Source organism: Choloepus didactylus, chromosome 18 (assembly GCF_015220235.1).
Source record: "Choloepus didactylus isolate mChoDid1 chromosome 18, mChoDid1.pri, whole genome shotgun sequence".
Lineage (NCBI taxonomy): Eukaryota > Metazoa > Chordata > Mammalia > Pilosa > Megalonychidae > Choloepus > Choloepus didactylus.
In genome coordinates, this window is record NC_051324.1 from 61,386,734 (window position 1) to 61,413,169 (window position 26,436).

A 26,436-nucleotide genomic window follows, 5' to 3' on the forward strand; every position below is an offset into this window, starting at 1 on the left:
GAAACAACCCACGTGGCTCAGGGTGTTTTAAGCGTGGCCATCCTCTGAAGATGTTTCTCCAAAGTGAACACACCGCAGCATGTGACAGGATTTTAACAAACGAACAACAGGAAGGCAGCGACAAGAGGAGTCTTGAAAACCTCAAGTTTTCACACACAATAGTTACCGCACTCCGGAGGACTTGTGAAACCTCAAAAGAAAATTTATTCTTTCCCTTTTAAAATTCTCTGGGTCACTACCCTCCTGTGGTTCCTATAGCTACATAGCTTGTCAGATACACGTTCTAGGGGTGAGAAACTTTCAAAACATTATTAGATGTTTTCTTTAGTGCAATGTTTAAAAGAGACCATTATACGTTGATTCTAGCTTAGGGGTGGGGGTGGGAGAGTTTTTGTCCTCCTTGCAAACTCTTCATCCAAGTATTTGAGTAATTGCATTTTCCAGTGTGTTTCAAAATGAATATTTAATTATTAATGAAGGCAATACATTCAGAGCACGCTGGTACTTGGCCTTCGCCAGCACCCAAAAGAGAGCAGGGCCGTCAGAAATGACAACAACAGACCACGTTTGAAAAATAATTTCCATGCAAGTTGCAAAATTCCACCGGACAGTTTGGGGAATAATGGTTGATTAGGTTGCAACAATTAAGGGAGGTGGGAAAAAATAAAAAAGTGAGAAAAATGAAATAGGGTGAGTAGCACTAAGCAGGCACTGGGAGCATCAGAACAATTGGATGATTTCAGCCATGATACCACATCTTCTCCAGGGAAGCACATGTAGGATAAGTGTGCCGGATTGACTGCATGATAATACGGACGTATGCCTGCGTAAGCTGGGAAATGAGTCTTAACTAATATGTGATTGAAATATATATATTAAGAGAAAGAAAGGAAAATGTATTGTCAAATTAAAGATGCACTCTTTCTGTTCAGTTGACACTTTCCAAACAGATTTGAACTTATCTGAAATCACTCATAGGAGAGACTTCAATATTTCCTTGGTAAATTTTGTAACTAACCTAAACTGAAGTGGGGGGGAGGGGAGATGGATATGTTCTCTGGGGGATTAATGCACAGGCATTTTTCCTCACTGGGGAGCCATGGCCGCTTGGAAAGGAGCACGTGGACTAAGACACAAGTAGTTTGGAGGCGGAAGCTTCCAGAACACTCAGTGCATCCTTAAGGGTGAAGATAATGGCTGGAAGTGGAGGCTCAGGAGCCACAAAAACTGAGGTGAGAGTTTTTGTGGAAGGAAAGGTGGAAAAGGACAGAGGGGAGGAAAAACTACCTTTAGGAAGTGGACATGACATCCCTGTAAAAGATAGGAGGAGAGAAACTGCTAGGTTAGTAGAGGCAATGTGAGATACAGGGAAACAATCAGCACCATGAGAAAAATAAAGGTTGAGTACGACACAGCAAAAGCTCCATTTGCAATGCAGACAGAAAGCACAGGGAGAGACAGTCACCGTAAAGCACAGCACCAGGGTGGGGCGGAGAAGGGGAAGCAAACCTCTGGACTGGCACCACCCTGGGGGACTGGCAGCTGCAGGCCTGATTTGGTCCTTCGAGGGGCAGGAACTAACTCCTCCTTGTATAAATGGTGAAAGGGCTGGTGTCAAAGCAAACCCTGCTTCTCTCTTCTTCCTGACATGTTGTGCCTTATTGGATGTGGATGGTCTCACATCAAACAGCTCCACTAACTCCAAGTATGTTTCCCGTGCTATGGCCCAATCCACATGGTAATGAGGTAATGGGGGCATTTGATTAATCAAGTGTTTGTTACTAAATAGCTAATGACTCCCAGAGTCTACACATAGATAGCCATTATTCAATAAATGAGAATAAAACCAAACACACTTACCATTAAAACTATTTGCAACAAAACATACTTATTTTTCCTTGAGGATTCAAAAAGGTCTTCAGTATCTTGAAGTGCCCAAGATTATTGGTGAAACATAAATTGGTGGGACAACTGGTTACCCAAGCTCTGGTTGACCAAATTCCAGGTAACCAGATTTTCCTCTCATACACACTTCTTTTCACCTTTCAACTTTGGCCTAAGAAAACCCATCGTGACTGGATAACTTCACCGTCTCAAGTGTTAGTGTGAGAAAAATAAGTTGAAACCATCTTAACAGAGGGTCCCTTACACAAGGGATCATGGGTCTAACCCTACAGGTTTACACAGGCTGTGAATCGGCTTCTGGGAGAGACCCAGAGAAGCTGTTCTCTAAACCTGAATTCTAGAGCCTGAAAGGATCATAAGAGCCCCGAAACTAAGCAGAGAGGAGATCAGAGAAAACTCAAAAGGCTTTTCTTACTAAAACAGGAAGCTGGTCAAATCATGAATTTTCTATCTCTTTTAACAGGTACGATAGATGACCATCTATTACATCTTCTAATTATATTCCTTTGAATCTGTAATCACAAATCTATTTATAATTTTTCTCAAAATAGGCTATTTTATTCCAACCCCCAAAGTTCTATTTTAGGTTACAAATTTTAATAAAACCACATTGGGATTAAAGGGAACCAACGAAAGCAACAGAAGCATCCTCAATGGACACTTGGTGTTGGAAAAACCTTAGAGGAAATTTAATCTGGCATTTTTCCAGCAACTTCCTGATAGGGAACCCAGTCTTTGCTTGAAAACTTTTAGGAATAGAGGACTCCCAATTGGCTGAGATGCCCCAAGGAGCACACCACATGGCTTTAGGAGGCTCCTACCACCAACTTCCATCTGTAATAGGTCACCTGTCTCTACAGGGAGAGGAAAATCCTCTAGCGGGGCCACTTTGATACAACTGCTGTATGGTGTCACGGCTTCGAGCAGGCCCTGGGTAGTTATCCTCAGACTTAAGCAGACCTAGAAAGAACTCGAAGGTTTTTCATGCTTGGACATGACAAACCAACCCCAATCTCCCTCTGAAAAATAATCAAAGGGAAGGCTTACTAAGTGACTCTGCCCAGACTCCCTCCGCATCTCTCCCTTCACATGTGTGAAAGGGCTGGACACTGGACGTGAGGGTGGGAGATGAGGAATGAGGAAGGCTCCAAGTTTAGGTGGCAAATGTCAGGAAGCTGCAAATGCTGCCCAAACATTTACTACTTGGTTTTTGATTAAGTGCTAAAGGAACAACAAACACCGAATTCCTTAAGATTCCTGTGCAGTGACACTCTGTGACTTGTTTGGTTTGATGAGCTGGGAGGTGCCACACTGCTCACAGATCAAAAAGGTGGTCTTAAAGGGTAAAGAGACCTCATGCATGAAAACAAACATACGGACAACCACCACCACTGTCCAGTAAAACCAAAATAAGACACCCACGAGCACCCCAGCCACAGACTACTAGGCATCATTTTGGGAGCTGCCATTTTGACTTCTCTGGGGCCTCAGTGGTCCCAAACCCTTACTGATGCCATGTCAGCCAGGTGAGCAATAATATTTTCAACAGTGAGGGTTGATCAATTTCTCAAGAGCTGGAGATACTGGCAACTGGATAAAGAACCGACCGTGGCCTGAGTCAGACACCCACTCATCTAGGCTAGCTGCTATCTAGGAAAGTGTGCCTTGGGTGGGCTGGGGAGAAAGTTCTGATTCTGCTTTGCTGTGAGGGTCAGGAATAGTGTCCAGAAAGCAGAGATAAGGTAAAAGGTTGTACACCCCCTATGACTACTCAGCAATGTTCTTAAGAATAAGCTTCAAATCCTAATTCTGTATCCCCAGAGATAGCGCTTGGCACATGGTAGATGCAGCATCCACCAGTTGGAAATTTCCCATTGCAGGAACCACAAAAACTGTGGGAAAGGAGCTGGTCCAACTCTCGAGGGACCAGAAACATCATGCATATGGTTTTACCCAACTGCTGTAGGGATTTGGATGTGTGAAGGGAGAGAATGGTCTCTACAGGAAGGCCTTCGACTGCCTTTACAGGCTCAGAAGTCCTCCACCTGACTATTCAGGAAACCCAGGTGAAAGGTGGGGTCTTAGTGGAGCCTGGTGTTCAGACTCCCAAGCATTCAGAGTAAGGCCCAAGATTCCTACTCTAAAAATGTGAAGGTGACAAATCTTATAGCTGTGTTCAGCAAGTAAGCAGTCTTTAGTTTGCCCAGTGAAATTTCAGGTCAATTTTTTAAGGCTCAAGAATTATGTAAATGTATGAGTAGGATTTGAGGAGCTTGGGACAGAGGCCAGTGGAAGGGTTTCCAACGGAGCATAAGCAAGTACTGAGATGCATGAATGGCCATGGTATGAGCATGGAGGGAAGTTGGAAAAGTGCGTGTCATATGTAGGGAGATGGTGCAGGGATGGGAAATGAGAGAGAAGCATCACCCTAGACAGGAGATCTGGGTTCTGCTGCTAACTAGCTGTACGACCTTGAGCAAGTCCCTTCTCTGCTTTTGTTTTCCCATTAATAGAAGATGACTTTAAATATCCCTCCTAGTTCTAATATTTATTATTCCATTTTTCCGAAGGGTCACTAAACTTTTTCCGTAGGCTTTGGGGGGCGGGGTACGGTTATCGGGCAAAATCAACTGTAGACAATATGTATACAAGTAAGTATGGCTGTTAATAAAATGTTATTTATGGACACTGAAATGTGAATTTAATCTAATTTTCATGTGTCACAAAATATGACTTTTCTTCTTTTCCCCCAACCATTTAAAAATATAAAAACCAGTTTTGGCTCATGGACCATAATCAAGCGGAGGATGTGGGATTGTTTGCCGACTCCTGCATTATTTCAATGTGGTGATGGAGTCTGGTGTTAGAATTTGTTTATTCATTAATCAATAGGTTACATCCTCTAGACCAGCATTTCTCAAACTTTAATGGGCACGGGAAGTTCCTGGGGATCTTGTTAAAATGCAGATTCTGATTCAGTAGCTCTGGGGTGGGGCCTAGATTCTGAATTTTTGGGAAGCTCCCAGGTGATGCTTTTGCTGCTGGTCCATGGACCACACTTTGAGTTGCAAGGACCCAGGAACCAGACTCCTCTTTCAGGATACCCAGGAGTTCAGAATCTTTGGGATTGACCTCTCCAGGGACCACCAATCCTAATTCTTTGTAGGATACATTCCTTGGGAAGAACAGCAAACAGGCATTAATTGTGGGTTGCTACTCTTTTTATGGGCTTCTTCCATTTTAGGGGGCTTCAACTTCCTCTAAGGGCTTGAGATGGATCCATAGAGACGTGGTTGCCATGTCTGTGTGATGCCACACTGGCCCTGGACTCCCTCCTTCCCATGCCTGCTGCTAATCTGCTGTGGTATTACGGCTCTGGGTGCAGGCAGACATACGGATGGCCACATCTAACACTTCACATCAGGCTTGCCCTGTATCTTCAACCACCCACAAAGGCCACCCTCACAGCCACTAACAGAAAGCTTTGATGGCATTTCAGGAATTCATTAGAGTGGAACAGACAAATGGAATGTGCAGTCTCCTCTTGGTTTCCCAGCAGAATCATTTCCCCAAGATAAATTAAACTGAAAACATGTTGCCAGTGCTATGGTACAAATGCGTTTCCCCCTCCCTCACAGACTAATCAAAGATTCTGTGCAGTTGCACTTAGAGGCTTTCGTTGGGTTTGTTCGGTTGAGTGATGGTGTTAACCTCTGTTGACAATGATCTAATGAAAGTGTGAAAATGATTTCCAACATTAAACCCTAGCCTATTTCAGTTTCTGATTTTGCTCCTAAGACAGAGCAGAAATGCAAAGATTACAACATCCCTCTTTCAATTGATGGGCATTTTATGGATTTTTTTCTTTAATATTACACAGTTCAGAAAGTAATTAAATAAGCTATTTAGGGGGGAAAAAGCAGAATCCATATTGGGGCGATAGACTTTCTGTTTTCTGTCCAAAAGGTCACCCGAGAGTACGCAGGTTGCCATGGTAACAGTGGCAAACCCAATCAACAAATAGCCACAATTTATCTGAGAGTCTCCAATCAGCTATTTTTTGCCCATCTTGGGAAGAACATTCTGAACTAGAAAAAGTCTTCAAAGACAAAGGAGGCTTTTGGAAAATCCAATTTCTACAATAGTAAAGTAAACAGAAAAATCCTTACTTGCACTTTCCACTTACCTAGCAATAGAGTCTCATCCCTGCTGGTTAAATACCTTAACTAAAGTAGTAATCAAACCATATTAATTTGTTAATAAGTAACAGAGATAATCTCAAAATGTTCCCCTTGGATAAATAAAAGCAGATATATATGTGATCTGTGATCCAGAGTGATATTTCTTGTAGTTCTGGACATATATCACAAGCCCCACAAGGCAGCTAATTCTAAGGGACCACGATCATAAATTTATTTTGGCTTCTTTTGGTTTAGTCCCTGGAATAATCCTCAGTGGTTATAAAGATAAAATCGTGAAGACAGAGACATTATACTTTTCTCTGCATTACATTTAAATAATCCAAACATTCCAAGGGGGGTGCTTTTGCAGAAGACATTGATAAGCTAGCTTTGGATTCTGAGCAATGGGCATTTTGCAGAATCTCTTGAAATAAATCTTTCAAATAAAATATTTCAGCCATGAAAGCTTAGTTTCTCTTGTTTCCAGAATATGTGTTAAAACTAATGTAGCTCATGAGTTTATAAGCCTTTAGGCGAGACAATTACTTTAGTCCAAGAGGTAAAACGATGTGTCTTGACGGCAGACTTCTCTGTCTCTTCATTTCCACAGACCTCTAACCCGCTGTGCATCACTTTCCAACTAACAGAAAATCTCAGTAGATTTCATTGTGACTTCTGGACTATAACTAGAATAATACTACGTATTATTAAATTACTAGGCAACTCAAATATTACCTTAGCTTTGTTCCATTCTCATCTCTAATAAAATTACTTAGCCATGCAAAAAATGTATTTATCAGGGACTGGGAATAGCTTCAGAATCTTGAACATGAGGGAATCCACTTTCTGAAATCCAGGCCTCTTGGAAAAACACATTAGAAAGTCAGGGGGTTTGCATTTCAGTCCATTCCCAGCTTATCCTGCTTTTCATCATTGGGAGGCATATCCTAGACCGGTGTCGTCTAATAGAAGTAAATGTTAGTCATATGGGTAATTAAAAATTTTCTAGTACTCTCATTAAAAAACCCAAGAAGAAAGAGGTGAAGTTAATTTCAACAATATTTTTATATTTAATAATAATACATAATTAATGTATAATACTCATTAAATATATATTTAACCCATGTCTAAATTATTATTTCAATATGCAGACAATATAAAATTGTTAACAAGATACTCTGCATTTCTTTCTTACTAACTCTTTTACTAACCCAGAGCACATGTCCATTTGGAGTAGCCACATTTCAAGTGCTCAACGGCCACAGGTGGCCATTGAACTGGATGGTGCAGCCCTAAGGATTTTCAAGTTAAGGGAAAGTGCAGCCATTTACTTTTCTTGGAATTTAAAATTATGTGCTTGTTTAGCTGATGATGGTCTCAAACCATGAGAGCTGGACAGGCTTGGCTCCGCTGGGCTTCTGCCCAATGGTAGAAGACAATTTGGTCTTCCTTGACCATCTGAGAAGCACTGCGATGTGTGATGTCAGTTGCAATTGCTGAGGATGGCTATGGTGGGGAGAAAGATTTACCATGAAGGGGTCAACTTGAGGTTCTAGGACAGGGCACAGTGGGTAGGGGTCAGGCTGAGGCGGCACCACCAATCAGAGGGCAGGCAGAGAGGTCCCTCAGGTAGACCAAAGCTCCTGTCAGGTATGCTCTCCAGCAAACACCCTGCATGGCCTGTGCACCTGCCACCAGGAGACCCTGGGCTGAAGCAGGGAGTGGATGGGAAGGCTGATAGCTGCAGACATTACCAAGGTGGCACAACTGGAGTTAAGCCTCATGTTCAAGAAAGCTGCAAATGTTGGAGCAAAAAAAAAAAATGCACTGACCTGTTCTCAGGAATGACTCCTGGACAGAAATTTCTAACCTTCCAAACAGGGTTTGGAGAATGCTCTTGCCTCTTTTTAGTTCCTCATTCGCACATACAAATCTAGCCTCAGCGTTTCTAAGTTTTCATAAATATAAGTCAAGAAATTTTTGAGTCATATTGTTTTCATAAAATCAGCTAATATAAGACTGAGAAAACAGCTGGAGCTAACATTTATTGAGCAGTTGCTCTATGCCAGATACTGTGCTAGGCAATTTGCATAAATTAACTGATTTCATCCTGATAGCAATCATCTGCAGTAGGAGCTATTATGATCCCCCTTTCATAAACGAGGAAACTAAAGGCCAGAGAGTTTAAGAAACTTAGCTAAGGTCACCAGCTGGTAAATGGTGAAGCCAGGATTTAAAAACCATGGCTTACTACTCCAAGCTGTATATTCTTTCTGGAACACTGTGCCGAAACATGGAGTGATTAACCCAAGGTCATGCAACTGAGATGTGGGAGAGTCTGGACTTGAAACCCAGCTGCGTGATTCCAGGGCAGGGGCTCTTCAAATCCTGGCTATGCAGTAGCACTTCTCAAAGGAAAGAGGTATAAGGTGCTCAGCACACAAAGTGCCTGGCAGCCAGCATCACTCAATATGTGCTTTCATCACAGCCTTCGTCATTGTCACACTTCCTGCTCCCCAGGAAGGGACATGATAGGAGACGGGACTCAAAACTGTACGCTGAGAACCAGTATTTCCAGTGAAATGTATTTCACACCAAATCATACATTTCTTTCTTTACAGAACTTTAAAAGTACAGTATTCCCCTATAGAGAACGTACAGAAGTTTCAAACAACACTGCAATTTTAATGAATTCAACTTTTTCCCTTGGGTCCTGACCTTCAGAGTTATTTATGATCTATAATCTGCCAACTTTCTAATGGACATTATTTTTTCTTATATTTGGATGACAGATATATTCCATTGCAGACAAAGGCCAAAGCACATTGCTTCTTAGCTATCTTCATTCTTCAAATACTAGACTTTAACTTACCCTGGAGTGGAGCAACGAAGGGTGGCAACAGTTACAGGAAGAATAGAAAAAGGCTCAGATTATTTTAGCTTCTTATTTTGTTCTACTTCTTTTTAATGATGCAAAATAAATGATGAAAACAGTTAAAGCCTCAACATTTAGGAGAATAGAAAGGAGTAGCCTTTTAAGAAATGGCTTGGTCTTTTGACATTCTAATTTCTGATAACTGTAAACAACATATAGGGGAGGCAAACAACCCCACACAGGTACATATGAGTCCATTTAAAGTCCATTTGCAGCTAAATGCCATCAAAATACAAATTGGAAGTAGTCATTGTGACACTGGAGCCAAATGGGAGACAGTAGGTTTAATTTTGTTAAAAACAGAAATACGAAATGTGAGAAGGGAGACGTAGTCTCCATTGAGTTCTGGGCTCCAAACTCAGCATTCTTTACCTGGGACCCAGGCCCACCCTGGGGTATCAGCCCTTCCTGCTTGATTTGAATCTAGGGATTAGGATTGAGGAAAGAGGGCTTGATTAGAATGCATTGTCCTAGGAAAGGAGGAGCCAGGCCTTAGGAGAGAGGCTGCAAAGGAGGAAAATGGGGTGGGGAAGGGGGTATGTATTATCCTGGAGAAGGGAAGTAGTTGGCTCCAAAGGAAGCCTGGAGATTGGTCCCAGGACTCACTTTACTCGTTGTTCTTCCCCTAAACCTCCTCCCAATTTCTTTACCATCCATCCTCCCCTGACACTCCCAATTTCCCCAGCCCCACACCTCCCATTCTAGGACAACAAACTCTGCAGGTAGATGTGGCCCAAAGGAGTCGAGAAGTGTCAGTGCAAGCTAACTTCTCATTGGGAGACTGTATTTACTGCCCTGAATACCACCGATGATATGCTGTTGTGTCCAGAGAGTATACATTCTTAGACGCATGAAATCTCCAATTTACAAACATACTATGTTCCAGAAATTCATCTGTATGTGAATCAGGATAAATTTTCCCATAAAAACAATGTTATAAATGGGGATGAGGTTCTCACCAATATGCTTTAATTTGTAATATGGCTGGACTATGGGACAAAGAACATACCTACTATTTAGAACATTATTTCAGCAAGAAAGTTCATTTTTAGTGAAGCTCCAAAAAGGGCCCTCTATAACCCAGTTTCTGTAATGAAACATTGAAAATAATGATGATGATACCAACTATGATGATGGTGATGATGATAGCCAACCCTTATATAGCCTTATATAGCCAATCCTTAGACTTATTCTAGGCCAGCTCTATGCTTGTTTTATCTTGACTACTAAATTTAATCATTACAACCAGTCTATTAAGTAAATACTGTTATTATTCCCATTTTACAGCTAAGGACACTGAGGCTCAGAGAGGTCATATGGTTAGTAAGTGGCAATGCCAAGATATGATTCTGGAGTCCACAGGCTAAACTGGGGCCAGCAAACTAAAGCCTATGGGCCAAATCCAATCTGCGGCCTGTTTTAGTAAATAAAGTTTTATTGAAACGCGCCATGCTCACTTGTTTACATATTGTCTATCACTGCTTTCATGCCATAATGGCAGAGTTGAATAGTTGCAAGAGACACCATATGGCCTGGAAAGCCTAAAGTATTTATCATCTGACCCTTTACAGGAAAAGCTGGTTGACCCCAGGCGGTGACCCTCTTACGGACTCTGACAATGAGACTTGTCACAGGCAGTGGAGGCCCCAGGGTGGGAGGAAGGAACAAGACTCCTGGTTGTGCTCAGCAGCTAAGGGAGGGCTGCAGCACTGCCAGCCAGCACTGGGGGTTATATTTATTTCTCAATACACTCCCTGCCTCATTCCCAAGAAGGATTTGAAGTGGAGCACAAGGCTACAGGACATAAGGTCCCTGAAGAGTAGGGACTGTCTTCCTTATTCACTGCTGGAAGCTTATTTATTACACAAATGAACGAATTTATGTGTTGATGAATCAGAGACCATGTATGCTTTATCTGAAGTCAAACATGGAACAGGTTAAAGGGTCACAGAATATTGCAGTCAAGGTTCTGATTTGGTTTTGTTTTTTAGGCAGAATGAACTGCTCTAGTGGGACACACATCAGGGAGTAAGGTCATTTCCAACCATTCTTGGATTTTCCTTGGCTCCTAAGAGCTTCATTCACTGCTCCTTCTATTTGCCAAGATTCTAGAATCAAAATAAATTTGGAAAAGTTCCCATCTTATTATCAGATGAATACTAATATATGGCAGAGTTGTAAAAGCTCATTTGTTTTGAGTTTCCTTTGTTTTGACTTGATCTCTGGGCAGGGATTTGAAAGCCACATTCAGTTAACTCTTGCTAGAAAACACAGCTGGACAAGAAAAGAAAAATCCTATCGACTGGATGCTGGGCAATCCCACTGAATAATGCCTGCTCCTAAAAGGACCAACCATCGTATTGTGTTTTATTCCAATCATGATTCACCATTGAACTTTAAATTAAAAAAAAAAATCCCACTCAGCTGAATCAAACTGTTACTAGAGAGTGGAGACAGTATCTACGAAAGAGCTGGTGGGAAGAAAGGACGGAAATAAGATGAAAAGCTTGAGAAAATGGCAATTATATGGACAGAAGGAAGCAGTCACACCAGGGCTGGGGAGTGAGAAGGAAGAAAGGAGGTGGGGGTTAAAGGAAATTCCCCAAATAGCGCCTAAGGCTAAGTTTTGTATGTTCAATGTAAACTGCAGCATGACAATTGTCATACAGATCTTAGCATCTTCGTGACATCACCATCTAGTGGGCTTTCTGCCAGTCTCTTGCAATGGCTTCTCAAAAACAATGCTCTAGGTAAACAACCCAATATAACGCATGAGTAAAATCTAGGAAATACAAGCTGAAAGCTTAGTAAAAAGAAGCTTAAAGAAAAGGCCGGCATCTAGCTCCTGCGGATGCTCCGAGCGCTGAATGGCACCGAAAGGCTGATGGGCAGAGGCTGGGCCCCCCCGCGCACCCCTGCTGATGTCTTCTGTCTCCTCGAATGCTGCAGCTCTGTGGGCTAGTCCCCATTGCAAAACCCCGGCTCTCCCAGGGGACACAGCAGTAACCAGCAGGACAACTCTGACCTTTTATAAAGGCTGGACTTGCTGCTCAGAAAAACAGGAAGGTTGCTAACCAGGAAGCCATGGAAACGAGGCATAAAATGTGGGTCAACAGTTCTGCCTCTGCAAGACTTAGTCTCAGGCAGTACAAAGAGTGATACCAGCATGATGCCTCCAAGCCATTCCCCACACCCTGGCTGCTAAGGACCTACTAGGGTCTGAAATTCAATGAGGTTATTTTTAGCATCTTCTCTACCTGGGACATCTGGGTAATGCCACCCCAACGCCCAGAAATTCTCTCCAGAAGGGTCCAGCCGGCACAGGGTGGTGTGACATTGGGGATGGGATTAAGGAAGCCTGCTTGTCCTTGGCTGTGGGGAGGTGGTGGAAGGAGACGAGAAGGCTTAGTAGAAAAAAACAAACTGAAAACCAGCTAGGCCTGGCGTAGACACTTGAGGCTACACAAACCCTGATTTTTAACTTTGTACTTGAGTGCCTCTAAATATTATATGGCCCTTTGGGAAGAACCTCATTTTTCTCCCAAATATATTTTTTCTTTTAATTTTTTTCTCTCCTGTGTCTTTAAAAGCAGAGATTACAGGCAGTTCCCACCGGGTGACTCCTACCTGTGTTGAGGCAATAGATGTGTTTTGTTTGACCAACATGGAGTTCTAGGTTTATCATCAGTTGCCAACATTAAAAGAAATCAGAATATGCCAAATAAAAACCTGGATTTTTGGCTTCTCTGGAGGAACTGGAAGATCTGGCAACACAGGCCCTCCTCCATGCATGGCAATAATCACCTAGTGCTGAGTAGCAGCGGCTGCCCTTAGACAGGGCCTGCGATCACCAGTTGTCCCCAGTCCCCACCGCTCCCTATCGCCTCGTTGACCCTGAGGCCTGATGCCGGATGCCATTTATGTATATTACCTGTGCCCCATTCCCTCTCTGCTAGGGAGGGCATCCCAGCTTGCAGCTCTTGCCTTAAAGTATTTGCCAGCGACAGCCGTTTTAACATGAGTTCAATAAAATAATTTGAACAGTTTCATGTTTTACAAAGTCCCTTGGAATTCATTCCGACTGGACAAGTTCTCTATGTTTCTTTGGGTCAGGATTTTACTCGGGAGAAGGAAACAACAGAAGGGGAAAACGGACATCAGTATTCTGAGTGTTAGCACTTCAGCATCAGCACGGCATCTTGCACACACTCACCCACGGGGACACCGTCACGCGGATTTCTTTAGGGTGGGGGAGTTCAAATTGGTCAGAAAAGAAAAGCAATTCAAAAGGGAATTAACCAACACATAGACCGATTATAGGCTACTAGACTGGGCTCCCCAAAGAGAGGTCTTGCCTTTGTCTGGGCTTCTGGGAGGTGAACTGTGAACACCTAGAATATCTCGAGTGACAGGCGTGTCTTTTTTTATTCTTGGTGACCCCTCCCGCCCCGCAACCCCCCCCCCCCACACCAGTTTATAGGAACAGCATGAGGCAGGGTGGGGCTGGGCGGGCCTGAAAGGACAACCAGGGACCGGCAGGTTGGGCTTTCAGCCCTGTACTCTCTGGGGGAACCTCCCCAGAGGGGCAGGGCTGGAGCCCAACACCAAGGCTCGCCTGAGCGTCCCTGGGTGTCGACACACCTCGATGTGCCAGGAGGCTGATGCATCCTGACTCCACGGGAGAGGACACGGTGGCTTCACATTTGCGGACCCTCCCAGACCTCACCCTTGCATCTCTTCATTTGCCTGGACCTGAGTTGTACCCTTTTGCCACGAAAAAGCTGCAATTGTAAGTATAGCACTTTCCTGAGTTCCCTGAATTACTGTTTCTGAAGGGGAAGTGGGAACCCCTGAATTAGTAGCCAGCTGGTCAGAAGTGAGGACAGTCTCATGGAGACTGAACCTCGAACCCCTGAAGACTGGCCTAATTCTGAGTAGTTAGTGTTAGAAGTCATTATATATATATGCATTCCTCCAACAGCCAAAATGCAGGGGATTAGAGAAAAAGAAAAAAGTTAAAAGTTGTGACTTGCAACATAGGCTTGTACTTGGAGAACACAGTGTTTGTCTAAAGCTGAGATATCTGGTAAGTAAAGAGAAGGAGGCATAGAGAGGAGAAGAAAACGAGGACAGAAGCAGAGCAGAAAAAGGAGGAAGAGAGAAAACAGGTGAATGTGGGACCGAGCAAGCACAAATATGAAAGAGGAAGAATGAGAGAGAGAACTGCTTGTTCTATAAGACCTGGAGCAAAAATCAGAGAGAATTCAAAATGCAAAGGAATATTTGTTTAGGCTGGTCTCTCACAGCAGGAAAAGAATAAAGCTTAGATGCCAGCATGATAGCTTAATTACACTCAAACGACTTCCCAAAGAAAGACCAAACTGATTTCTTCCCCTTCTGAGGAGCACAATCCCTGCTTTGTCATGAAAATACTGAACTCAGAAGCTTGCCTGTCTCCCCACTGATGTACAAACCAATATCTTATGCAAAATCCAACCATGCTCATTTCTGGGATATTTCCAATTTCTAGTCTAATTGATAACAGATGTGGAACATCAACACGTTGCAAAGAAAAATGATTACACATTCTTTGTGGTTAAAGAAAAAGATTATTAACATTTAAATTACTGTCTTTTTTTTTCCCATTCAGCAATGTAACCACAAAAGGTTGGCCCATCCTGAAGCTATGCATTATGGAGGAAAGATGGATCGAATAATTTTGTTGGCATCCTCACCTCAAATTTCTGCCTGAGCTCCATGTTTCCTTCTTCATCCCCTTCTGGAATGGGTACATTGTAGTACTCACCTTCTTCCTGGTTCAGCAACTTGTACCTTCAAAGACATGGAAGAGAAGAAGAGTTAAGTGTTCATGGCAACACCACAGGTTCGGCGACTCCTCTCCTTCAACCTTTAGTCTAGCTGTTTCGTGCAGTGCGCCCTATAGAGAGATTTTAGCCAAGTAACTACATATTCAACTGCCATTTCAGAGACTCGAACCAGCTTATTTTCTGAATTTCTAAATGGTCTAAAGTTCTGAGACCACCAATGCTTGTCTGACACAGACACAGTCAACCTTTTAGGGGCTTCCTTACCATCCACTGGCCGGCATCTTCATCAGCTCCGAAACCCCGAAGGACAGGGACCCCATGAAGTCGTTTCGTGTTGTTCGATCCCAGTCCCAGATTTCTACGGATAGTCGCCGGTCTTTGTCTGAAGGTTTTAATTTACTACAAAAGAATACACACGTGCACAAGGACACATGATCATCTTGATGACGGTTCTTAGGAGATACCACATGCCTGAGAGAAAAGGAATATTCGATTCTCTCCCCATGGGGCACCCCATCGCCAGCAAAGTACTAGCCCCAACCTACCATCTAGACCAGGGGTTGGCAAACTATGGCCCATCCAGCCCTCTGCCTGTTTTTGCAAATCAAGTCTTACCGGAACACAACCATGCCCATTTGTTTTCATATTGTCTATGGTTGCTTTGGCACTAGAAGACCAGAATTAGGTAGTTTGACAGACCACACGGCCTGTAAAATCTAAAATATTTACCATCTGGCCCTTTACAGAGAAAAGTTGCCAGCCTCATTCTATACAATAGGGAGCTACTTTTCTAGCTGTCCACAGATAAACTGCTTCCTGCATTCTGGTCCACAAAGAGGGCCACTTGATCATGCTCAACTGCAGCCAGAGCTTTCTCATCACTGCCTTGTATTGCCATTCCCTCTACCTAGTACCTCTCTCCTTCTTTCCCTTCCATCTTTACTTCTGAAATCCTGGCAATCCTTCAAGGCTCACTTTAAATGTTACCTCCTCCAGGAAGCCTTCCCTGCTTGAAGGCAAGGATGATCTTCACATTTCAGTGCTAATAGCACTTTCCATATTACTCACTTATTCCATGTTTTTAAAATTATAAAAGATATTGCCTTACCCCCTTTCCTCATCCCTCCCAAAGAAGGGAACAAACCAACATATGGGGACAAATCTCAAACATTTTTATATCCCCTCTAATACCTTTAACAGAATTTTTGTGTACAGAGTAGATACGTATAATAATTCAGTGCCTGTATTATGTAAACTCTTGGTAAAGCAAGTTGTAGTCCATTATATGGAAGTGATAACAGCCACCTCTCTAACAGCAGTCCAAGAAGGCCTTAAGAATGAAGAGATGTTTAAAGACATTTATAGAGATAATGAGACGGGCAGCTGTGAGGAATGCAGGAAGGTAATTCAATCACGAAGAGAAGAGACAACTTACAATGTAAAAGACTCATTCCACTGGGGGTTTAATGTCGAGCGGATGGTTTTGGTTTTTTGTTTGCTTTCATTCTTAGGATCAGGAATAAGTTTCAGCTTCACATAAGGGTCTGAAAGCCCATTTGGATCCATGGGGATTAAATTTTTTGCATCTCGTACTATGAAAAGAAAAGAAACAAAAATCAAATGTTAGCAAAAGAGAACTGACCCATATTGTTCGGTGACCTGTGTCAATACCAAGCTGAATGAAAGGGACTTCGAGATGGTGCTTGTAAGAAATGCAGACCGGGGACCCACCCAACCCTGCTGACACAGCATCATTTTGATGAGACTCCCAGGTGACATTTGCAGCCCTTTTCTAGGAGAATGGGAGCATATCCCCTGCCCTTCCAAGCCACCAGCCCAACCTGGTTCATGGCACATGCACTTGAGCTGCTAGAAGGTGTCATCGCACTCTCTCTGTATTTTTTGTATATGTCAGTGGTTTCCAACTCTGGGTGCATACTGGAATCACTTGGGCCAGGGTGTTGTGTGTATGTGTGTGTGTGTGTGAAACATCCCAATGCTTAGACTTAAATTAGAGTCTCTGAAGAGTGTGGCTTTTAAAAGCTCCGCAGATAGTTCCATCGGCAGGGCCGAGAGGCACAGAGGTTTTGCAGCTGTAACTCAGAACATCCTCCCCGGCTGCACCATGGCCTTGCTGCCCAACGCATGGGTCCATGGACCAACAACATCAGCATCACCTGGGGAGCGTGTTAGACACGAAGAAGACATCTCTGGCCTCATCTCAAGACTACTGACTCAGGCGCTGCATTTTAACGAGACTGCAGATGGTTCCAGCACACATTCCAGACTGAGAAGCACTGACATGGAATCCAAAATAATTAGGAATCCAAAATAATTGCACACAGAGATAGAGGCAAGCTCAGGGGCATGGCTGGCAGAGGCTCGTTAAAACAGGTCACTGCACGTCAACAAAATGGGTCGTTTCCTATCACTATGATGAAAAGACACCAAAGGCCTGAGCCTGCATGCCCCAAATGGCTTCCTCACCACCCGCCAGTGGCATCTTCCCTGTGTGGCTGAAATTCCCCATCACCAGGTCTCAACCTAGCCAGACAACTTTGATAAACATCTGGGATGGGGTTCTCTAGCCTGGAGACTCTCAAAGTGAATGAGAACCTCTGAAGGTGGGGCCTGTGACTTGTGTCTGACCAGGCTCGAGGCGCTTCTGCTGCACGGGAGAGGCAGAACCAGTGCTTTAGCCCATTGGTGCAGATCAGCAGCAGAATTTGTTCTGTTATTAAATAAAGAATTTCAGAAGCATTTTACGAGAAGGCGTTGGAGTTGGCAGTGGGCAGGGGTAGAGGAGGGGGTGGAAGGATTCAGGGACAAATGAGGGGGGTGCAGCCCGAAGAGCAGAATCAAGTTGAGCACTGCCTGTCTTGCCTGTAGACACACTGTGTGTTGATGCCTGCTGGCAATAGCCTTACATCCTCCGTACCTGGCAGCCTGAGCACAGGAAGGTGACAATGGGACCATATTCCAGTATCTTCAAGGGGACTTTGACAGAAAGGGTGGGTTGGCTCAGGTCTGCCAGCCACAGGGAAGCTGAGAATATGTTCCTGGTACTCCATTTATGCCTTCAAAGTATTTCTTTCCCTAACATAATATCTGATTTCCTCTAGTTGTGGAGTAGACAGAACATAAATAAAACCAAGGGGCACGGGCTTACAGCTCACCAAGTCTGCTTTCAAATCTTGCCTCCTTCACTGTGTAACTCTCAGCCCTGGGGAGTATAAGGCTCTGCGCTTCTGTTTCTTTATCCAGAAAAATAAACAGGGATATAATTTCAGTGGTATAGGACTGTTTTGGAATTAAATGAAATAATGTATATAAAGTGGCTTATACTGTTGAGCACTTGGGAAATGAAAAAGAAAAAAATATTCCATGATCGGAGTGCTTCTCTGCCCCAGGCACAGAGCTTTGGATTCATCCCCACTACCCATAATTATAAAATCTTCAATGAGGTTGGAAGTCCTCAGGGGTTCTGGCCACCTGAGAATTCACCCAAGCCCTTGCAGAAGGCTTCAATGCAATGCAGAAGGTCTGTCTTCTACAGCAGCACCCTGGGGATCACAAAGGAGAAAAATGTGAGCATAGGAAATGCAGCTCTCCCATGAGGAATGTGAAGGGAGCAAAGGCCTCTCTCCAATTAAGCAGTGGAATGAGAATGAGATACTTCTTAAAAGGCAGAGAGCACCCTGGAATGTCTAACACGGAGGCTGTCGAAGGTCACATTCCAGAGAAGCTAATAAAGAACCACTGAGGCCATGGAGAGCTCTGGAGCTGCCTCCTGCCAGCTGCAGAAGGATTGCAGGTGCTGACTTCTAAATCTTCAATTTATACTCCTGACAGCCAGCACACACGAAATCATTTAAGGCTGATCTCTTCTGAATGGTGATGAGTTAAAATCTTGATGGGATTTAAAGCCGTGGGCTTCCTACTGAGATATTATCATTTAAGTTGAAAATAAAGAGACAACAATTCCAAATGTCACTGAAGCAGACTGTGGGTCCAAATTTAAATTTCTTACTGCAAGCAGAGAGCAGCCTGTGGCCCCTCGCACGCCAGGGATACCTGGATCAGGATTGAGAGCAGCCACCTTGGGGTCCCCTCTGCTCTGAACATGGGCTCTGGGGACAGGTCGCCTGGGTTTGGATTCTGGATCTGCCACCTAGTGGCTGTGCAGCCCTGGGCCAGAGAGTTAACCTCTCTGTGCTTCAGTTTCTCCATCTGGAAAATCATACCTCTCTCGTAGGACGATGTGTGAGGATTATTTAGGCTCATACGTGCAAAGTGGGTAGAACAGTGCCAGGCACACAGGAAGAGTCCAATTATTATTATCATTGTTTTTGTGGTTAATACAATTCCCTGGCAGAGAACAACAGCGAAAAGAATTCGATGTTCAGAAACTGGACTGACAACTTATAAACTGGCAAGCAAACGCTGTGGAAAACATTATGATGGGGAAATTATCTCAAGTGATGGCCAATGCCTGGTGTCAGTGATGTCTTAAAACTAAGAAGCACTGCTGGAAGGCATCACTAACAGGGCTGGTTGTAGGGAAGCCAGAAGAGGGAGAGCTAGGAAAGAGAAAAGTAAAGTGAGGAAGTGGACGTGAAGATGAAAGATGCACTCAAGGTGTGGGGTCAGAGGGCAGTGAGGAGCTGAACCAGCACAGGGGCCCCTGGTGGCTGAGTTATCCTATAGCCGTGGTTCACAGCCTTAGCTGCTGTGTGAAAACACCCAGGTTGTTTTAATAAAATGCAGATGCCAGTCCCCCTACCCCACCCCACAGTCACATTCAATTGGTCTGGGCTGGAGTCCATACTTTAGCATCTTTTCAGCTCCCCAGATGAGTCTAATGTGAAGCCAGGGTCAAGAACTGTTCGTTTACTACACCAGAGCAGTCCTTCTCGAAGTGTGGTCCCTGGATCAGCATCATTGGCATCATTGGAATATTAAAATTCTTCTTTAAATTGGCTAGTTTTTTAACAGCCAACATTAAAAAAAAAACAAACAAAAAAACAACTTATCACTATGGTAAGTGGAAAACCAAGATGGTTTGCCATAAATAGAAAGTAACCATGAAACAAATAAAATGAAAATCTAAGTGTTATGAATTTCTAGCTGGATATAGTTGCCTGAGGCCTGTTCTCCTAGTTCCAAAGGGAAAATACACAAGTATAATAGCATTAAGGATATTCTAGCCCCAAACAGTGTCTCTCTCTGAGTTACAACTGAGATTGAAAGAAAATTGAAAGGGAATAACTTTCTTATCATGTAATTTAATGCATTTTAGTATCAGTGCAGCACCTTCAGAAACCAGCTCAAGTAGTACCAAAAGTCATGCCCACCAGCGGCTCTGGCCCACACTTGGGAGGCACCGCTGGAAGAAATTCCGATTCTGAGGTCATCAAGGAAGTGGCATAATTCTCAGCCTGATAGCAACAGTAGGTCAAGAAAAATACACTTGGCATAAGGCCCATTTCTTATCTCTCACTTTCCACAAGAACCAAATTGTTTTGACTCAGAATTAAGAAGGAAAAAAAATCACTGTACTAAAGCATGGAGGATGAGATTTCTGTTTTTTAATATCTATCGTGCCAACTCAAGTTCTGAAAGGTAGATGGTCTCCAAACCCAGCAGAACAGAACAACACATTTCTCTTGCTCGTTCAGTTGCAGAAACACCAGCTGTGCTCCCAGGGTCTGCCCAAATGGGCCCAGAGCCCCACAGTTGAACTTGGTAAGAATGCATTTCCTTTGCACACAGCTGCTGAAGGAAATGTTCCATGGTCTCAGCCCTTTCAGAATGGAAAGTCTGTTCTGTAATTCCAGACCTTCACTAGAAATGCAGAATACTAATTATATTCCCATCTTTTGGCTTGAGATGCCTGCTTTGGAATCATCAGCCGTCAAGCCCAGCATGAAGAAAAATCAGCTTGGGTTGAAAGGATATCATTTCTGGATAAAATCCATTCAAATAAGATGATGAAGACTGAGAAATACTGACGTGGTTCCCCAGAGATACCTGATAACCAGGCAACAGACCAGCCCAAGGCATGTGGGTTGTGAGCAAAGGCTTAGGAATGAGGTGGGGATATGACATGCGGGCTGTGTCACCAGCTTGGAGAACCGAGCAGCCCACGGCAGGTCAGGAAATCTAAGGGAAAGGTGCCCCATGGTAGAGGGAGTGGAGTGGACTTAGGCATGAAGCCAGGGCTTTTGCCCAGGGCCTGCTTGGAGGTGTGGACTCAGGCAGGCAGACGGACAGGCAGAGGGGACTGCCATGCCTTCTCCAGGAGAGGCAAGTACAGGGGACAGTCAGGCTCACTCTGCTCGGCTGGGGCTGCAGATGGCAGTCAACTTCTCTTCAAAAGACAGCAAAACTTAGTGGGCAGCTGGGTTCAAGTCTTCACTCCACCCCTTATTAGCTGGAAGACTTTGGAAAAGTTACCCAATTGCTCAGGTTTTTCATCTGTAAACTAGGAATGTTAGTGCCTGTGTCACAGGGCTGGCGTGAAGACTAAATGAGTTAATATAGGTAAAGCATTTAGAGCAGTACTGGATGCATTTGCTATTATTATTAATAGTAATACATGTTAAATCAGTGCTTTCTATCATTATCACTACCACCGCCACCCCCCCCCTTTCCACTATCATCATCATCGTCATCTTTATCTTCATCATCATCCAGTCCTCCTTGTCTGCCCCAGAAGGCAGGGCTGTTTCCTCAGGGCAAAGAAACCAAGTGGATTAAAGGGACAGTTCACACATGGTCCTGGAATTTCCAGAACCCCAGGGTTAGGCTGGAGCTCAATGGTCAGCTCCTATATATATATATATATATATATATATAACATAAATTCTTAAGTGTAATAATAAAATAAGCACCCATGAACTCACCATCTAACATAAAAGCTAGGGTCCACACCCTGGAACCTATCTATGGTGTTCCCCCCGATCCCACCTCCCTGCCTCTCCCATGGATTTTTAACTCCACTCTAAGGTTGACCTAGGGCTTTCTGCTGGGGACAGGTCAAAGTAAGGGCACGTGGAGGGTCTGAAGAATTCATCCATGAACACATAAACGAAAAGCTTTGTTGAGGGGGCTGTCATGTCCGCCTTGCCTGCAGACTGGACTTGTCTCCATCTCCACTGACCCACAGTAACCCTGCTCATTCAAGAGCTCATATCTGCACAGCGATGCTGTTTTTGGTAATAATGCACAAAAGTCAAATGCCTTATAATCCAAGGATAGCATAGCTCTTCAAATGATCTGTTTTGCTTTAGAAAATAATTCTCTATTTTTACTGCCTTTCCCCGCTTTCTAAGAGTACCCCTTGTTCATGGCTTCTGTTTAAAAGCCACCACCAAGGACAAAGTCTCAAAACAAGGACGTGCTACAAGAGTCAGCATTGTTCAATGTGCGCTGATCCTGTGACCACCCTCCCACCCCTGCCCCTACCCAGTTGCATAAATAAGAGTAAACAAAATTCTAGAATCCTACCCAATATCACTGCATAAGTGGAAATTATGTCCTCTGAAACTACAGGAGTAACAAATTCTTCTTTGTTGAAGTTAACAAGAGTGAAAGAAATGTGAATGCAGAAATGTCAGGGGTACAGGCAAGTGCAGAAAACAAGCAGGGGGTTGGTGTACATGGACAGAAGGTGTCATTCAACCTCAGGCAGCAGAGTGATGGAGGTTTCCCACATCTGTGACCCTTCATAATTATTGTACACCCATAGCGCCTTCCTTCAAAGAATTTGAGACTCAAATATTAATATAAATTCAATGCCAGAGAAACCTGATGGGATATCTATTTCTAAGAGGATGCCTTCAGAGGTAAGGTAGAGATGGCCACCGTTGTGTGTGTGTGCATGGGTGTGTGTGTGTATGCATGTGTATCTTTCACTTCTCCATTGAGAATGACTAATTTGAACTGTGTGTCATTGAGGTTTAGCCAGGTACCATTGCAGAGTTTTGGGGAGATGAAAATGTTCTGGAATTAGATAGTGGTGATGGTTGTACAATGTTGAGAATAAACTGAAAACCACTGAACTGTGAGCTTTAAAATAGTGAATTTTATTTCAATTAAAAAGGAAATGTCACCATTTATTGATGGATTTCCATGTGCTTTATCACACCCCCTCCTCACAACACCCTGTGAAATAATATGCCCATTGCTCATATGCCCATTTTCCAGACTGGGGAACTGAGGCACAGAGATGTTAAGTAACTTGCTCAAGGTTGGCGTTTCATAGGTGACAGAGCCAAGAGTGCAATCAGTCCTGATTCTGGGGCCTGAGCCTTCACCTCCACTCTGTCTGCCCAAGAAGGCCTCTGCATTCAGGTCCACCCGTTAGTGCAGAGCAGGGGTGGGCAACTGCTTTTAAGGGGCAGATAGTATATATTTTCCTTGGGTTTTGCAGGACACAGTCTCTGTCACAACAACTCAACTCTGCTTTAGTAGAGCAACAGTTGCTGTATGTAAACAAATGAGCGTGGCTGTGTTCCAATAAAACTTTATTTACAAAAACAGGCTGTGGGCCACATTTGGCCCTTGGCCATAGTTTACTGACCCCTGGTAAATAATAAACGCCACCACCCCACCACCCCCACAACAACACAGTGAATTATTTGAGGAGAAACACACTGGCAGGGAATCTCTACTTCTGGTTAAGACTCTGCAACCTTCTGGTGCCTTTGGCTTTGATCTGAGCCTCCTGAACACCAATCTCATGCTAAAGCCCAGTCTGGGGCTGGGGGTGGACAGGGTGTATCTTCTAGTTGGACGCAGAACGTGCTGCTGCCCTTTGCAGAACCTTCAGAAGCCAGTACTCCCAAGCACTCATCTTTTCTCCAGCCTGCATTCCCAGACAATCCTGATTACAGCTTCCTCCCTGGAGCACCTGATCCGGCCATAACCTGCTGCGACTGGCTACCCCACCTTGTCCAGGCTCCCTGAGTCCGTTCCGCATCTTGGTTCCACCCCAGGACTAAGTGCAACAGTGAGCAGGCTAAGGCACCAGTGGGACCATTCCTTAATCATGCAACAGCTGCTTCAGATATGGGACTTTTAAAGGAATGTGTACCTGATAGTACTGGGACACAAAGAAGCAGAGGAGAATCCTAGCATTGGAGAGGCCTCTCTGCTTCCTGGTTGATCTAGCTGAGCTTTTATAGAGATAAGGGCTGGTCCTGCTGACAAAATTACCCACCTAACAGCCCAGTTGCCCAGTTCAGGAGCATCTCACGTGGCTAATGGGCTGGATCAGGTAGAAAAAGGGGGAAAAAAAACCCTCCCTCAACTAGCTCAGAACAATTATTGTGCCAGAGCCACCCTACAAAGTTCTCAAGTTTCCTCTAGATCACATTTTTCTGGTCACGTTCCTAGGAGAACACACTGTTCTTGAGCTTTGTTTTCATCTTTACTTTAGACTTCATCCGATGCTGCTGCAGGGAAGAAACTGTCCAGGGAGCTGCCAGTTCCCTCACGTCACTGCAAGTTAGTTCTGCACTAGGAGCTGGAAGGCAGAACTCCTCTGCAAGTGTAGATGGGGAAACTAGCGGAGTGACAGATTGCTTCCAGAACAGGATTTGCTGAATGCCCTTCACGTGAGATGTTACGGGGGTGGTCAAGCTGTCTAGCAATAAGGCAAGGTTCTGGGATTAGAGCATCAGAGTTGGAGCCTCTCAAACCATGTGTACAGATGAGCCCTGGCAGGGGTGGGGCAGATTACAGACGGTGCTGGGCAAGTTGGCATGGGACCCAGGGGAGGGACCAGAACCAGCCTGGCAATGGGCCATTAGGATGGCACCGAGGGCACCTGCTGCAGCCCATTTTTCAATAAGCCTGAGGACAAGTGCCCGTTCATGGGCTCCCACTCATAGTCGAGCTGAATCCCACATAAGGAGGCAGCTCATTTCTCAAACAGATAACAATGACGAGTCATCAGGGGAGGTATGTGCTGATCAGGGACAGCAGCCCCAATTTTGAAAGGAGGCCAACAGCCTGTGCTTTCTACAACATCTCTGTATTTTTTTGGGCCCACATTCAGCTGGCACATGGGAGTACGACTTGGGAGCTGCTTTTGTTCTGACAGGTTGATTTAGTTTTTAAAATATTTGACTGCAACCAACCTGTCACAATTGGTACTTACATGTCCCAAAAGATCCATTTCACACCAGTGAGGCTGGTCTCTTTACTACAAATGATTTTGAAGCCTTGCTACCTACACAGCACCTTGGGATGCACTCTGTAATTGTGTGCTAATGGCACATATCTGCGTACCACCCTTCTCCCTCGCTTCCGGGTTCCTGCTGCCCGTCCCTGAACATGTACCACCTGGGGCACACCCCTCCAGAGCTAGCCCAGCGCCATTAGGCCTTACTTTGGCCGAGACCTCATCTTCTCTGGCTTTCTGCTCTACTGCCAGCCTGGCCCACAGGAGTTTCATCTCCAAACACTGGCAGCAACTGGAGGGCTGGTTTTAATCACCACAGCTACAACTTGAGTGCAGGGGCTGCACCATTTCCTACCATAGTCTCTGCACCCCAAGAGGGGGCGACCCCTGCCCCCTCGGGGTCATCACAGGGAGAGCAAAACCCAGGAGTGCCCAATGGATTCTTATTGATTGACTGAAAGCTAAAGCCAACTGGAAAGCTTGAGAACGTCTCAACTTTTGGTTGCAATACAGAAAGTGTCCATGTGGAGGGACTCGAGGACAATGAAAAGCCTAGCAGGCCTCTGATGAAGAATAAAGCCAGGGCCAAAGAAGTCTTGCATTTTCTCGAACACAGTAAATTCTTTGAGTCACCAAAGACTAGACATATGACCTATTGCCAGCTTTCAGAGAAAATATATCAGAAAGGGTTGTTTGCTCATGGAAAATAATTAACATGTAGAACTTCTCTAGATTTCGGGAAAAAACGCTAAGGTATCATCAACAACAAGGAACATTTTTTGGCTGAGGTTCTGTGTACAAGCTCGGGGTAGGGGGTGTCTTGGCACCGTTCAGTTTGCGTATTTGTTCTGACTACGCCATGTCACAGTCTGTGGATTCAGACTATTTTGAAACTCACAGCACTTCTGATGCCATCTCTTCCGTGTTAAAAAAGCGCCCATACGTGTTGTGATATTTGTTTCTTTATTGCCAGAGGCAAAGGCAGGAAGACTAAAATACACTAAAAACACACCTGCTCATCCTTCTCCTACCCACTACACATAACCCATAAACAAATACTGATTCAGGGACATAAGAAACTCATGTTTTAAAATCTATTTGTTAAATATTCTGTTCTTTGGTAAGACTCAGTGCTTGGGGAAAAAAATGTAATGTTGGTCTTGGTACATCCAGGGACTAATTCACATACCAGAAACATGAGTCAGCAACTCCTTAATCAAAGTCCTTCTAGAATAAAACTTACGAGTGAGAAATTGGAGGAGTATGGAGTGAGATGAAAAAGAGCAATATTTGGTCCTTGAGAACAGATCATAAATATTTCAGTCCTTTTTTTCTTTTATAGTTGGTTGAAAATAAAATTTTCTATTTGAGATCTATAACCCTGAAGTTCTGAAAGAA

General features: G+C 44.1%; 1 protein-coding gene across 1 annotated transcript in view; it reads right to left on the reverse strand.

The window, feature by feature from the left end:
- The window catches only part of PRKCA (protein kinase C alpha), a 447,219-nt gene that overhangs the window by 67,300 nt on the left and 353,483 nt on the right, over positions 1-26,436 (reverse strand). The window contains exons 6-8 of the mRNA XM_037808858.1: positions 16,285-16,441; positions 15,114-15,248; positions 14,757-14,853 (exon numbers count right to left, since the gene is read on the reverse strand). Of these exons, the coding sequence (XP_037664786.1) occupies positions 14,757-14,853; positions 15,114-15,248; positions 16,285-16,441 (389 nt within the window). The remainder of the gene's footprint in view (positions 1-14,756; positions 14,854-15,113; positions 15,249-16,284; positions 16,442-26,436) is intronic.